The sequence below is a fragment of the Coregonus lavaretus genome, assembly GCF_964263955.1.
Source record: "Coregonus lavaretus genome assembly, chromosome: 24".
Taxonomy (NCBI): Eukaryota; Metazoa; Chordata; class Actinopteri; order Salmoniformes; family Salmonidae; genus Coregonus; species Coregonus lavaretus.
Genome location: NC_140011.1, coordinates 46124488 through 46138989, shown reverse-complemented (window position 1 = coordinate 46138989; position 14502 = coordinate 46124488). Strand labels below are relative to the sequence as shown.

At 45.9% G+C, this 14502-nt stretch overlaps 1 protein-coding gene across 1 annotated transcript in view; it reads right to left on the bottom strand.

The window, feature by feature from the left end:
- Nucleotides 1-14502, bottom strand: part of LOC311100047 (uncharacterized protein) — an 89026-nt gene that overhangs the window by 30589 nt on the left and 43935 nt on the right. Inside the window, exons 3-4 of the mRNA XM_084140789.1 lie at nt 10516-10599; nt 7957-8025 (exon numbers count right to left, since the gene is read on the bottom strand). Coding sequence (XP_083996915.1) covers nt 7957-8025; nt 10516-10599 — 153 coding nt within the window. The remainder of the gene's footprint in view (nt 1-7956; nt 8026-10515; nt 10600-14502) is intronic.

The following is a 14502-nucleotide window of genomic DNA, read 5'->3' as shown; positions in this document are numbered from 1 at the left end:
TGGCTATTTAACAGTCTGATGGCCTTGAGATAGAAGCTGTTTTTCATTCTCTCGGTCCCAGCGTTGATGCACCTGTACTGATCTCGCCTTCTGGATGATAGCGGGGTGAACAGGCAGTGGCTCGGGTGGTTGATGTCCTTGATGATCTTTTTGGCCTTCCTGTGACATCGGGTGCTGTAGGTGTCTTGGAGGGTGGGTAGTTTGCCCCTGGCAATGCGTTTGGCAGACCGCACCACCCTCTGGAGAACCCTGCGGTTGCGGGCGGTGCAGTTGCCGTACGAGGCGGCGATACAGCCCGACAGGATGCTCTCAATTGTGATTCTGTAAAAGTTTGTGAGGGTTTTAGGTGCCAAGCCAAATTCCTTCAGCCTCCTGAGGTTGAAGAGGCTCTCTCGCGCCTTCTTCACCACACTGTCTGCGTGGGTGGACTATTTCAGTTTGTCAGTGATGTGTACGCCAAGGAACTTGAAGCTTTCCACCTTCTCCACTGCGGTCCCGTCGATGTGGATAGGGGGGTGCACCCTCTGCTGTTTCCTGAAGTCCACGATCATCTCCTTTGTTTTGTTGACGTTGAGTGAGAGGTTATTTTCCTGAAACCACACTCCCAGAGCCCTCACCTCCTCCCTGTAGGCTGTCTCGTCATTGTTGGTAATCAAGCCTACTACTGTTGTGTCGTCTGCAAACTTGATGATTGGGTTGGATGCGTGCTTGGCCACGCAGTCATGGTTGAACAGGGAGTACAGGAGGGGGCTGAGCACGCACCCTTCTGGGGCCCCAGTGTTTAGGATCAGCGAAGTGGAGGTGTTGTTTCCTACATTCACCACCTGGGGGCGGCCCGTCAGGAAGTCCAGGATCCAGTTGCACAGGGCGGGGTTCAGACCCAGGGCCCCGAGCTTAATGATGAGCTTGGAGGGTACTATGGTGTTGAATGCTGAGCTGTAGTCAATGAACAGCATTCTTACGTAGGTGTTCCTCTTGTCCAGATGGGATAGGGCAGTGTGCAGTGTGATGGCGATTGCATCGTCTGGGGATCTATTGGGGCGGTATGCAAATTGTAGTGGGTCTAGGGTGACAGGTAAGGTAGAGGTGATATGATCCTTGACTACTCTCTCAAAGCACTTCATGATGACAGAGGTGAGTGCTATGGGGCGATAGTCATTTAGTTCAGTTACCTTTGCTTTCTTGGGTACAGGAACAATGGTGGCCATCTTGAAGCATGTGGGGACAGCAGACTGGGACAGGGAGAGATTGAATATGTCCATGAACACACCAGCCAGCTGGTCTGCGCATGCTCTGAGGACGCGGCTAGGGATGCCGTCTGGGCCGGCAGCCTTGCGGGGGTTAACATGCTTAAATGTCTTAATCACGTCGGCCACAGAGAAGGAGAGCCCACAGTCCTTCGACCAATCCTGACTCGTCCAAATAATCAATGACGAAAACCCAAAACCAACTGCTAATCACATAATTCTACTTGAGCCTTGAAGTTTACATGCAGTATCTGTCCACACAAGATTAGCCTGAGTGACACTAGGGGTCAACCAGGGTCAGGCCAGGGGTTAAAGGTTACAGCAGTGGTTACCGGGTCTCAGGTGTTGTGATCCACCTAGCTAATGTTTCTAAGTCTGAGCTGAGTGTAAGCCACCATACCACCGTTTGTATTTATTTATTAAGGATCCCCATTAGTTCCTGCAAAGGCAGCAGCTACTCTTCCTGGGGTTTATTATGGATCCCCATTAGTTCCTGCCAAGGCAGCAGCTACTCTTCCTGGGGTTTATTATGGATCCCCATTAGTTCCTGCCAAGGCAGAAGCTACTCTTCCTGGGGTTTATTATGGATCCCCATTAGTTCCTGCCAAGGCAGCAGCTACTCTTCCTGGGGTTTATTATGGATCCCCATTAGTTCCTGCAAAGGCAGCAGCTACTCTTCCTGGGGTTTATTATGGATCCCCATTAGTTCCTGCCAAGGCAGCAGCTACTCTTCCTGGGGTTTATTATGGATCCCCATTAGTTCCTGCCAAGGCAGCAGCTACTCTTCCTGGGGTTTATTATGGATCCCCATTAGTTCCTGCCAAGGCAGCAGCTACTCTTCCTGGGGTTTATTATGGATCCCCATTAGTTCCTGCCAAGGCAGCAGCTACTCTTCCTGGGGTTTATTATGGATCCCCATTAGTTCCTGCCAAGGCAGCAGCTACTCTTCCTGGGGTTTATTATGGATCCCCATTAGTTCCTGCCGAGGCAGCAGCTACTCTTCCTGGGGTTTATTATGGATCCCCATTAGTTCCTGCCAAGGCAGCAGCTACTCTTCCTGGGGTTTATTATGGATCCCCATTAGTTCCTGCCAAGGCAGCAGCTACTCTTCCTGGGGTTTATTATGGATCCCCATTAGTTCCTGCCAAGGCAGCAGCTACTCTTCCTGGGGTCCAGCAACATTAAGACAATTATATTAAAATAAAAAATATTACATGATATTTCATAACATTTTACCCAATACATTTAGTGTGTTCCCTCAGGCCACTACTCCACTATCACATATTTACAATACAACATCCATGTGTACGTGTGTGTAGAGTGAGTGTCTATATGTATGTGTGTATGTACCTGTGTGTGTGTCTCTTCACAGTCCCCGCTGTTCCATAAGGTGTATTTTTATGTTTTTTAAAAATCTGATTCTACTGCTTATATCAGTTACCTGATGTGGAATAGAGTTCCATGTAGTCATGGCTCTATGTAGTACTGTGCTCCTCCCATAGTCTGTTCTGGACTTGGGGACTGTGAAGAGACCTCTGGTGGCATGTCTTGTGGGGTATGCATGGGTGTCTGAGCTGTGTGCCAGTAGTTTAAACAGACAGCTCGATACATACAGCTTGTCAATACTTCTTACAAAAACAAGTAGTGATGAAGTCAATCTCTCCTCCACTTTGAACCAAGAGAGATTTACATGCATATTATTAATGTTAGCTCTCCGTGTACATTTAAGGGCCAGCCGTGCTGCCCTGTTCTGAACCAATTGCAATTTTCTTAAATCCCTCTTTGTGGCACCTGACCACACGACTGAACAGTAGTCCAGGTGCGACAAAACTAGGGCCTGTAGGACCTGCCTTGTTGATAGTGTTGTTAAGAATGCAGAGCAGCGCTTTATTATGGACAGACTTCTCCCCGTCTTAGCTACTGTTGTATCAACATGTTTTGACCATGACAGTTTACAATCCAGGGTTACTCCAAGCAGTTTAGTCACCTCAACTTGCACATTATTCATTACGAGATGTAGTTGAGGTTTAGGGTTTAGTGAATGGTTTGTCCCAAATACAATGCTTTTAGTTTTTGAAATATTTCGGATGAACTTATTCCTTGCCACCCATTCTGAAACTAACTGCAACTCTTTGTTAACTGTTGCAGTGATTTCACTCGCTGTAATAGCTGACATGTATAGAGTTGAGTCATCCGCATACATAAACACACTGGCTTTACTCAAAGCCAGTGGCATGTCGTTAGTAAAGATTGAAAAAAGTAAGGGGCCTAGACAGCTGCCCTGGGGAATTCCTGATTCTACCTGGATTATGTTGGAGAGGCTTCCATTAAAGAACACCCTCTGTGTTCTGTTAGACAGGTAACTCTGTATCCACAGTATAGCAGGGGGTGTAAAGCCATAACACATACGTTTTTCCATCAGCAGATTATAATCGATTTCTAGTAGGCTTAAATTGAAGATATGACAAATAGGAGTGGCAATATCGTCCACTATTATCCTCAGTAATTTTCCAGCCCTGTCTAAACCACTAGTTAGTCACATCCCTGTCTAAACCACTAGTTAGTCACAGCCCTGTCTAAACCACTAGTTAGTCACATCCCTGTCTAAACCACTAGTTAGTCACAGCCCTGTCTAAACCACTAGTTAGCCACAGCCCTGTCTAAACCACTAGCTAGTCACAGCCCTGTCTAAACCAGTAGCTAGTCACAGCCCTATCTAAACCACTAGTTAGTCACAGCCCTGTCTAAACCACTAGTTAGTCACAGCCCTGTCTAAACCACTAGTTAGTCACAGCCCTGTCTAAACCACTAGCTAGTCACAGCCCTGTCTAAACCACTAGTTAGTCACAGCCCTGTCTAAACCACTAGCTAGTCACATCCCTGTCTAAACCACTAGTTAGTCACAGCCCTGTCTAAACCACTAGTTAGCCACAGCCCTGTCTAAACCACTAGCTAGTCACAGCCCTGTCTAAACCAGTAGCTAGTCACAGCCCTATCTAAACCACTAGTTAGTCACAGCCCTGTCTAAACCACTAGTTAGTCACAGCCCTGTCTAAACCACTAGTTAGTCACAGCCCTGTCTAAACCACTAGCTAGTTACAGCCCTGTCTAAACCACTAGCTAGTCACAGCCCTGTCTAAACCACTAGTTAGTCACATCCCTGTCTAAACCACTAGTTAGTCGCAGCCCTGTCTAAACCACTAGTTAGTCACAGCCCTGTCTAAACCACTATAACAGTGTGTATAGTTAGTCACAGCCCTGTCTAAACCACTAGCTAGTCACGGCCCTGTCTAAACCACTAGTTAGTCACAGCCCTGTCTAAACCACTAGTTAGTCACAGCCCTGTCTAAACCACTAGTTAGTCACAGCCCTGTCTAAACCACTAGTTAGTCACAGCCCTGTCTAAACCACTAGTTAGTCACAGCCCTATCTAAACCACTAGTTAGTCACAGCCCTGTCTAAACCACTAGTTAGTCACAGCCCTGTCTAAACCACTAGTTAGTCACAGCCCTGTCTAAACCACTAGTTAGCCACAGCCCTGTCTAAACCACTAGTTAGTCACGGCCCTGTCTAAACCACTAGTTAGTCAAAGCCCTGTCTAAACCACTAGCTAGTCACAGCCCTGTCTAAACTACTAGTTAGTCACGGCCCTGTCTAAACCACTAGCTAGTCACAGCCCTGTCTAAACCACTAGTTAGTCAAAGCCCTGTCTAAACCACTAGCTAGTCACATCCCTGTCTAAACCACTAGTTAGTCACAGCCCTGTCTAAACCACTAGCTAGTCACAGCCCTTTCTAAACCACTAGTTAGTCAAAGCCCTGTCTAAACCACTAGCTAGTCACATCCCTGTCTAAACCACTAGTTAGTCACAGCCCTGTCTAAACCACTAGTTAGTCACAGCCCTGTCTAAACCACTAGTTAGTCACAGCCCTATCTAAACCACTAGTTAGTCACAGCCCTGTCTAAACCACTAGTTAGTCAAAGCCCTGTCTAAACCACTAGCTAGTCACAGCCCTGTCTAAACCACTAGTTAGTCAAAGCCCTGTCTAAACCACTAGCTAGTCACATCCCTGTCTAAACCACTAGTTAGTCACAGCCCTGTCTAAACCACTAGTTAGTCACAGCCCTGTCTAAACCACTAGTTAGTCACAGCCCTATCTAAACCACTAGTTAGTCACAGCCCTGTCTAAACCACTAGTTAGTCACAGCCCTGTCTAAACCACTAGTTAGTCACAGCCCTGTCTAAACCACTAGTTAGCCACAGCCCTGTCTAAACCACTAGTTAGTCACGGCCCTGTCTAAACCACTAGTTAGTCAAAGCCCTGTCTAAACCACTAGCTAGTCACAGCCCTGTCTAAACTACTAGTTAGTCACGGCCCTGTCTAAACCACTAGCTAGTCACAGCCCTGTCTAAACCACTAGTTAGTCACAGCCCTGTCTAAACCACTAGTTAGTCACATCCCTGTCTAAACCACTAGCTAGTCACAGCCCTGTCTAAACCACTAGTTAGTCACAGCCCTGTCTAAACCACTAGCTAGTCACAGCCCTTTCTAAACCACTATAACAGTGTGTATAGTTAGTCACAGCCCTGTCTAAACCACTAGTTAGTCACAGCCCTGTCTAAACCACTAGCTAGTCACAGCCCTGTCTAAACCACTAGCTAGTCACAGCCCTGTCTAAACCACTAGTTAGTCACAGCCCTGTCTAAACCACTAGTTAGTCACAGCCCTGTCTAAACCACTAGTTAGTCACAGCCCTGTCTAAACCACTAGTTAGTCACAGCCCTGTCTAAACCACTAGTTAGTCACAGCCCTGTCTAAACCACTAGCTAGTCACAGCCCTGTCTAAACCACTAGTTAGTCACAGCCCTGTCTAAACCACTAGCTAGTCACAGCCCTTTCTAAACCACTATAACAGTGTGTATAGTTAGTCACAGCCCTGTCTAAACCACTAGTTAGTCACAGCCCTGTCTAAACCACTAGTTAGTCACAGCCCTGTCTAAACCACTAGTTAGTCACAGCCCTGTCTAAACCACTAGTTAGTCACAGCCCTGTCTAAACCACTAGTTAGTCACAGCCCTGTCTAAACCACTAGCTAGTCACAGCCCTGTCTAAACCACTAGCTAGTCACAGCCCTGTCTAAACCACTAGTTAGTCACAGCCCTGTCTAAACCACTAGTTAGTCACAGCCCTGTCTAAACCACTAGTTAGTCACGGCCCTGTCTAAACCACTAGCTAGTCACAGCCCTGTCTAAACCACTAGCTAGTCACAGCCCTGTCTAAACCACTAGTTAGTCACGGCCCTGTCTAAACCACTAGTTAGTCACGGCCCTGTCTAAACCACTAGTTAGTCACAGCCCTGTCTAAACCACTAGTTAGTCACGGCCCTGTCTAAACCACTAGTTAGTCACGGCCCTGTCTAAACCACTAGTTAGTCACAGCCCTGTCTAAACCACTAGTTAGTCACAGCCCTGTCTAAACCACTAGTTAGTCACAGCCCTGTCTAAACCACTAGTTAGTCACAGCCCTGTCTAAACCACTATAACAGTGTGTATAGCTAGTCACAGCCCTGTCTAAACCACTAGTTAGTCACAGCCCTGTCTAAACCACTAGTTAGTCACGGCCCTGTCTAAACCACTAGTTAGTCACGGCCCTGTCTAAACCACTAGCTAGTCACGGCCCTGTCTAAACCACTAGTTAGTCACGGCCCTGTCTAAACCACTAGCTAGTCACGGCCCTGTCTAAACCACTAGTTAGTCACGGCCCTGTCTAAACCACTAGTTAGTCACAGCCCTGTCTAAACCACTAGTTAGTCACGGCCCTGTCTAAACCACTAGTTAGTCACAGCCCTGTCTAAACCACTAGTTAGTCACAGCCCTGTCTAAACCACTAGTTAGTCACGGCCCTGTCTAAACCACTAGTTAGTCACGGCCCTGTCTAAACCACTAGTTAGTCACGGCCCTGTCTAAACCACTAGTTAGTCACAGCCCTGTCTAAACCACTAGTTAGTCACGGCCCTGTCTAAACCACTAGTTAGTCACGGCCCTGTCTAAACCACTAGTTAGTCACGGCCCTGTCTAAACCACTAGTTAGCCACAGCCCTGTCTAAACCACTAGTTAGTCACAGCCCTGTCACATTGTACAGCATCCCTCCCTCTCTCTCTGACCCACCTGTAGAGAACGACCTCTCCCTCTCCCTGACCCACGACCTCTCCCTGACCCACGACCTCTCTCTGACCCACGACCTCTCCCTGACCCACGACCTCTCTCTGACCCACGACCTCTCCCTCTCCCTGACCCACGACCTCTCTCTGACCCACGACCTCTCCCTCTCCCTGACCCACGACCTCTCCCTGACCCACGACCTCTCCCTGACCCACGACCTCTCCCTGACCCACGACCTCTCCCTGACCCACGACCTCTCCCTGACCCACGACCTCTCCCTGACCCACGACCTCTCCCTGACCCACGACCTCTCTCTGACCCACGACCTCTCCCTCTCCCTGACCCACGACCTCTCCCTGACCCACGACCTCTCCCTCTCCCTGACCCACGACCTCTCCCTCTCCCTGACCCACGACCTCTCCCTGACCCACGACCTCTCCCTGACCCACGACCTCTCCCTGACCCACGACCTCTCCCTGACCCACGACCTCTCCCTGACCCACGACCTCTCTCTGACCCACGACCTCTCCCTCTCACTCACTCACCTGTACTATAACCTCTTCTTTAGACTGTTCCAGAACGCCCAGCCTCAGGATCTCTGACTTAGGGATGACCTGAGAACAGACACACATTGACTGATGATCTGAGGGACGACATACACAAGGGATTCTAATCATCGACAGACCAGTTATCATATTCAGCTAGGTCAGCTCGTCCGCACATATACACTATATATATATATACAAAAACACTATAACACTATATATATATACAAATACACTATATATATATATATACACAAATACACTATAACACTATATATATATATACAAAAACACTATAACACTATATATATATACAAATACACTATATACACTATATATATATATATATATATACAAATACACTATAACACTATATATATATATATACAAATACACTATATACACTATATATATATATACAAATACACTATATACACTATATATATATATATATATATATATATATATATATATATATATATATACAAATACACTATATACACTATATATATATAAATACACTATATACACTATATATATATACACAAATACACTATATACACTATATATATATATATATATATATATATATATATATATATATATATATATATATATATATATATATATATATATATATACACAAATACACTATATACACTATATATATATACACAAATACACTATATACACTATATATATATATATATATATATATATATATACAAATACACTATATACACTATATATATATATATATATACACAAATACACTATATATATATATACAAATACACTATATACACTATATATATATATATATATACAAAAGTATGTGGACACCCCTTCAAATTAGTGGATTCAGCTATTTCAGCCACACACGTTGCTGACAGGTGTATAATAATAATAAATAATAATAATATGCCATTTAGCAGACGCTTTTATCCAAAGCGACTTACAGTCATGCGTGCATACATTTTTGTGTATGGGTGGTCCCGGGGATCGAACCCACTACCTTGGCGTTACAAGCGCCGTGCTCTACCAGCTGAGCTACAGAGGACCACATGTATAAAACTGAGCACACATGCATTCTCCATAGACAAACATTGGCAGTAGAATGGCCCGTACTGAAGAGCTCAGTGACTTTCAACGTGGCACCGTCATAGGATGCCACCTTTCCAACAACTCATTTCATAAAATGTCTGCCCTGCTAGAGCTGCCCCGGTCAACTGTAAGTGCTGTTATTGTGAAGTGGAAACGTCTAGGAGCAACAACGGCTCAGCCGCGAAGTGGTAGGCCACACAAGCTCACAGAACGGGACCGCCGAGTGCTGAAGTGCGTAAAAATCGTCAGTCCTCGGTTGCAACACTCACTATCGAGTTCCAAACTGCCTCTGGAAGCAACGTCAGCACAATAACTATTAGTCGGGAGCTTCATGAAATGGGTTTCCATGGCCGAGCAGCCGCACACAAGCCTCAGATCACCATGCGCAATGCCAAGCGTCGGGTGGAGTGGTGTAAAGCTCACCACCATTGGACTCTGGAGCAGTGGAAACACGTTCTCTGGAGTGATGAATCACGCTTCATCATCTGGCAGTCCAACAGACGAATCTGGGTTTGGCGGATGCCAGGAAAACCCTACCTGCCCCAATGCATAGTGCCAACTGTAAAGTTTGGTGGAGGAGGAATAATGGTCTGGGGCTGTTTTTCATGGTTCGGGCTAGGCCCCTTAGTTCCAGTGAAGGGAAATCTTAACGCTAAAGCATACAATGACATTCTAGACTACTCTGTTCTTCCAACTTTGTGGCAACAGTTTGGGGAAGACCCTTTCCTGTTTCAGCATGACATATACATTTACATTTTAGTCATTTAGCAGACGCTCTTATCCAGTTAAGTGAGTGCATACATTATTTTTTTATTTTTCATACTGGCCCCCCGTGGGAATCGAACCCACAACCTTGGCGTTGCAAACGCCATGCTCTACCAACTGAGCTACATCCCTGCCGGCCATTCCCTCCCCTACCCTGGACGACCCTGGGCCAGTTGTGCGCCGCCCCATGGGTCTCCCGGTCGCGGCCGGCTACGACAGAGCCTGGATTCGAACCAGGATCTCTAGTGGCACAGCTAGCACTGCGATGCAGTGCCTTAGACCACTATGCCACCAATGCCCCTGTGCACAAAGCGAGGTCCATACAGAAATGGTTTGTCGAGATCGGTGTGGAAGAACTTGACTGGCCTGCACAGAGCCCTGACCTCAACCCCATCGAACACATTTGGGATGAATTGGAACGCCGACTGCGAGCCAGGCCTAATCGCCCAACATCAGTGCCCGACCTCACTAATGCTCTTGTGGCTGAATGGAAGCAAGTCCCTGCAGCAATGTTCCAACATCTAGTGGAAAGCCTTCCCAGAAGAGTGGAGGCTGTTATAGCAGCAAAGGGGGGGACCAACTCCATATTAATGCCCATGATTCTGGAATGAGATGTTTGACGAGCAGGTGTCCACATCCTGTTGTTAATGTAGTGTATGTTACATGTGTAAAGTGCTATTGGAGGGTTACCTTGACAGCGTAGGTTTTCTGCTTGGCCTTGTCCTTCACCTTCAGAATGGGACCAAATGATCCTTTAGCAATATAACCCAACACCTGGGACAGGAGAGAGGAGGTGGACAGAGTATAGTCTCAAAAACCCAACAGTAACTAGGTTCTGGTTTCAATAGAGAGAAATAGTAGCTCTTTTTGTAGGCACTAACAGATGCTAACTCCGCTAACAGAGGCTAACAGAGGCTAACTCCGCTAACAGAGGCTAACTCCGCTCATGGCTCGTTGGGCGATGTGCCCTTAAGCAAGGCACTTAACCCTAATTGCTCATGTAAATCGCTCTGGATAAGAGCGTCTGCTAAATGACAAAAAAAAAAAAAAAAAAAAAAACAAGGCGATGAGACAATGAATGTTTTTTTTTTTTTTGAGTTTCTGGTTAAAGGCCGAAAATAAGGTCAGTGGTAAACACAGGCTTATGAGATCTTATACGTTTTGTTCTAATGAGATCATCTTTGTCAGCTAACATCACTTTTGGTGAATTTTGAAGCAATTATGTAATCAAAACAAGTAAAAAGTTAATCGATGTGCTAACATGTAAACAACCAACCTACACCTCAGTTCGCATGCCTGTGACGCCACCAACGCCACGCACAGCTAGCGAGTGAAGCTGTCTCTTAATCAATTAAAGCTTGGCCTTAGTTTACAATCCAAACGAGTACCTTCCCGCTGAAGAGATATGGTTTATTTATAATTCATTAAGGTCATATTAAAGGAACGAGTCACCTATTTTGAATGTTATATAGTTTTTGTGCAACTCTGAGCGATGTTCTATCCATTCTCTGTATCATGTGCTATTGCTGTTCAAACAGGCAGAAATGCAGCCAGTATGATGTACCATTGCGATAAAGCCGCTCTCACTACACTGGAAGTTAATAGGAATACGACTTTTAGATCGCAACACTGGCCGGAGGCTGTCTTCTCTCGAATGAGCCATTGATCATATTTTTTGCAATATTCCCACCTCGAGAAATGTGTAATTTAACAGAGGGTCCACCACATTTATATTATATTTATATTAGTCTGCCTCTTCAGTCCAGGGTGCATTGCATTGTGCTGCCCAGTGGCTCCACCATACCTCAGCGGGCTCCACCCTTGCCCCAGGACGGGCTCCACCCTTGCCCCAGGACGGGCTCCACCCTTGCCCCAGGACGGGCTCCACCCTTGCCCCAGGACGGGCTCCACCCTTGCCCCAGGACGGGCTATGCAGAGGCAGCTGTCTGCTGCCGACCTGGCAACATCACGTGGTAACGCATTCCACCAAGCGCGAGACGTCCGTTTACATTGATATGAATAACAAGTAACAGAATGGATCTCCTCAGTACCTGTTAGGGTCCCCTAACATATTGATCCTACGGTATAGGGTCCCCTAACATATTGATCCTACGGTATAGGGTCCTCTAACATATTGATCCTACGGTATAGGGTCCCCTAACATATTGATCCTACGGTATAGGGTCCCCTAACATATTGATCCTACGGTATAGGGTCCCCTAACATATTGATTCTACGGTATAGGGTCCCCTAACATATTGATCCTACGGTATAGGGTCCCCTAACATATTGATCCTACGGTATAGGGTCCCCTAACATATTGATCCTACGGTATAGGGTCCTCTAACATATTGATCCTACGGTATAGGGTCCTCTAACATATTGATCCTACGGTATAGGGTCCCCTAACATATTGATCCTACGGTATAGGGTCCCCTAACATATTGATCCTACGGTATAGGGTCCCCTAACCTATTGATCCTACGGTATAGGGTCCCCTAACATATTGATCCTACGGTATAGGGTCCCCTAACATATTGATCCTACGGTATAGGGTCCTCTAACATATTGATCCTACGGTATAGGGTCCCCTAACATATTGATCCTACGGTATAGGGTCCCCTAACATATTGATTCTACGGTATAGGGTCCTCTAACATATTGATCCTACGGTATAGGGTCCCCTAACATATTGATCCTACGGTATAGGGTCCTCTAACATATTGATCCTCCGGTATAGGGTCCTCTAACATATTGATCCTACGGTATAGGGTCCCCTAACATATTGATCCTACGGTATAGGGTCCTCTAACATATTGATCCTCCGGTATAGGGTCCTCTAACATATTGATCCTCCGGTATAGGGTCCTCTAACATATTGATCCTACGGTATAGGGTCCCCTAACATATTGATCCTACGGTATAGGGTCCCCTAACATATTGATCCTACGGTATAGGGTCCCCTAACATATTGATCCTACGGTATAGGGTCCCCTAACATATTGATCCTACGGTATATGGTCCTCTAACATATTGATCCTACGGTATAGGGTCCCCTAACATATTGATCCTACGGTATAGGGTCCTCTAACATATTGATCCTCCGGTATAGGGTCCTCTAACATATTGATCCTACGGTATAGGGTCCCCTAACATATTGATCCTACGGTATAGGGTCCCCTAACATATTGATCCTACGGTATAGGGTCCCCTAACATATTGATCCTACGGTATAGGGTCCCCTAACATATTGATCCTACGGTATAGGGTCCCCTAACATATTGATCCTACGGTATAGGGTCCTCTAACATATTGATCCTCCGGTATAGGGTCCTCTAACATATTGATCCTACGGTATAGGGTCCCCTAACATATTGATCCTACGGTATAGGGTCCTCTAACATATTGATCCTACGGTATAGGGTCCTCTAACATATTGATCCTACGGTATAGGGTCCCCTAACATATTGATCCTACGGTATAGGGTCCCCTAACATATTGATCCTACGGTATAGGGTCCCCTAACATATTGATCCTACGGTATAGGGTCCCCTAACATATTGATCCTACGGTATAGGGTCCTCTAACATATTGATCCTCCGGTATAGGGTCCTCTAACATATTGATCCTACGGTATAGGGTCCCCTAACATATTGATCCTACGGTATAGGGTCCTCTAATATATTGATCCTACGGTATAGGGTCCTCTAACATATTGATCCTACGGTATAGGGTCCCCTAACATATTGATCCTACGGTATAGGGTCCCCTAACATATTGATCCTACGGTATAGGGTCCCCTAACATATTGATCCTACGGTATAGGGTCCCCTAACATATTGATCCTACGGTATAGGGTCCCCTAACATATTGATCCTACGGTATAGGGTCCTCTAACATATTGATCCTACGGTATAGGGTCCCCTAACATATTGATCCTACGGTATAGGGTCCTCTAACATATTGATCCTACGGTATAGGGTCCCCTAACATATTGATCCTACGGTATAGGGTCCCCTAACATATTGATCCTACGGTATAGGGTCCTCTAACATATTGATCCTACGGTATAGGGTCCCCTAACATATTGATCCTACGGTATAGGGTCCCCTAACATATTGATCCTACGGTATAGGGTCCCCTAACATATTGATCCTTCGGTATAGGGTCCCCTAACATATTGATCCTACGGTATAGGGTCCTCTAACATATTGATCCTACGGTATAGGGTCCCCTAACATATTGATCCTACGGTATAGGGTCCCCTAACATATTGATCCTACGGTATAGGGTCCTCTAACATATTGATCCTACGGTATAGGGTCCCCTAACATATTGATCCTACGGTATAGGGTCCTCTAACATATTGATCCTACGGTATAGGGTCCTCTAACATATTGATCCTACGGTATAGGGTCCTCTAACATATTGATCCTACGGTATAGGGTCCTCTAACATATTGATCCTACGGTATAGGGTCCTCTAACATATTGATCCTACGGTATAGGGTCCCCTAACATATTGATCCTACGGTATAGCGTCCTCTAACATATTGATCCTACGGTATAGGGTCCCCTAACATATTGATCCTACGGTATAGGGTCCCCTAACATATTGATCCTACGGTATAGGGTCCTCTAACATATTGATCCTACGGTATAGGGTCCCCTAACATAT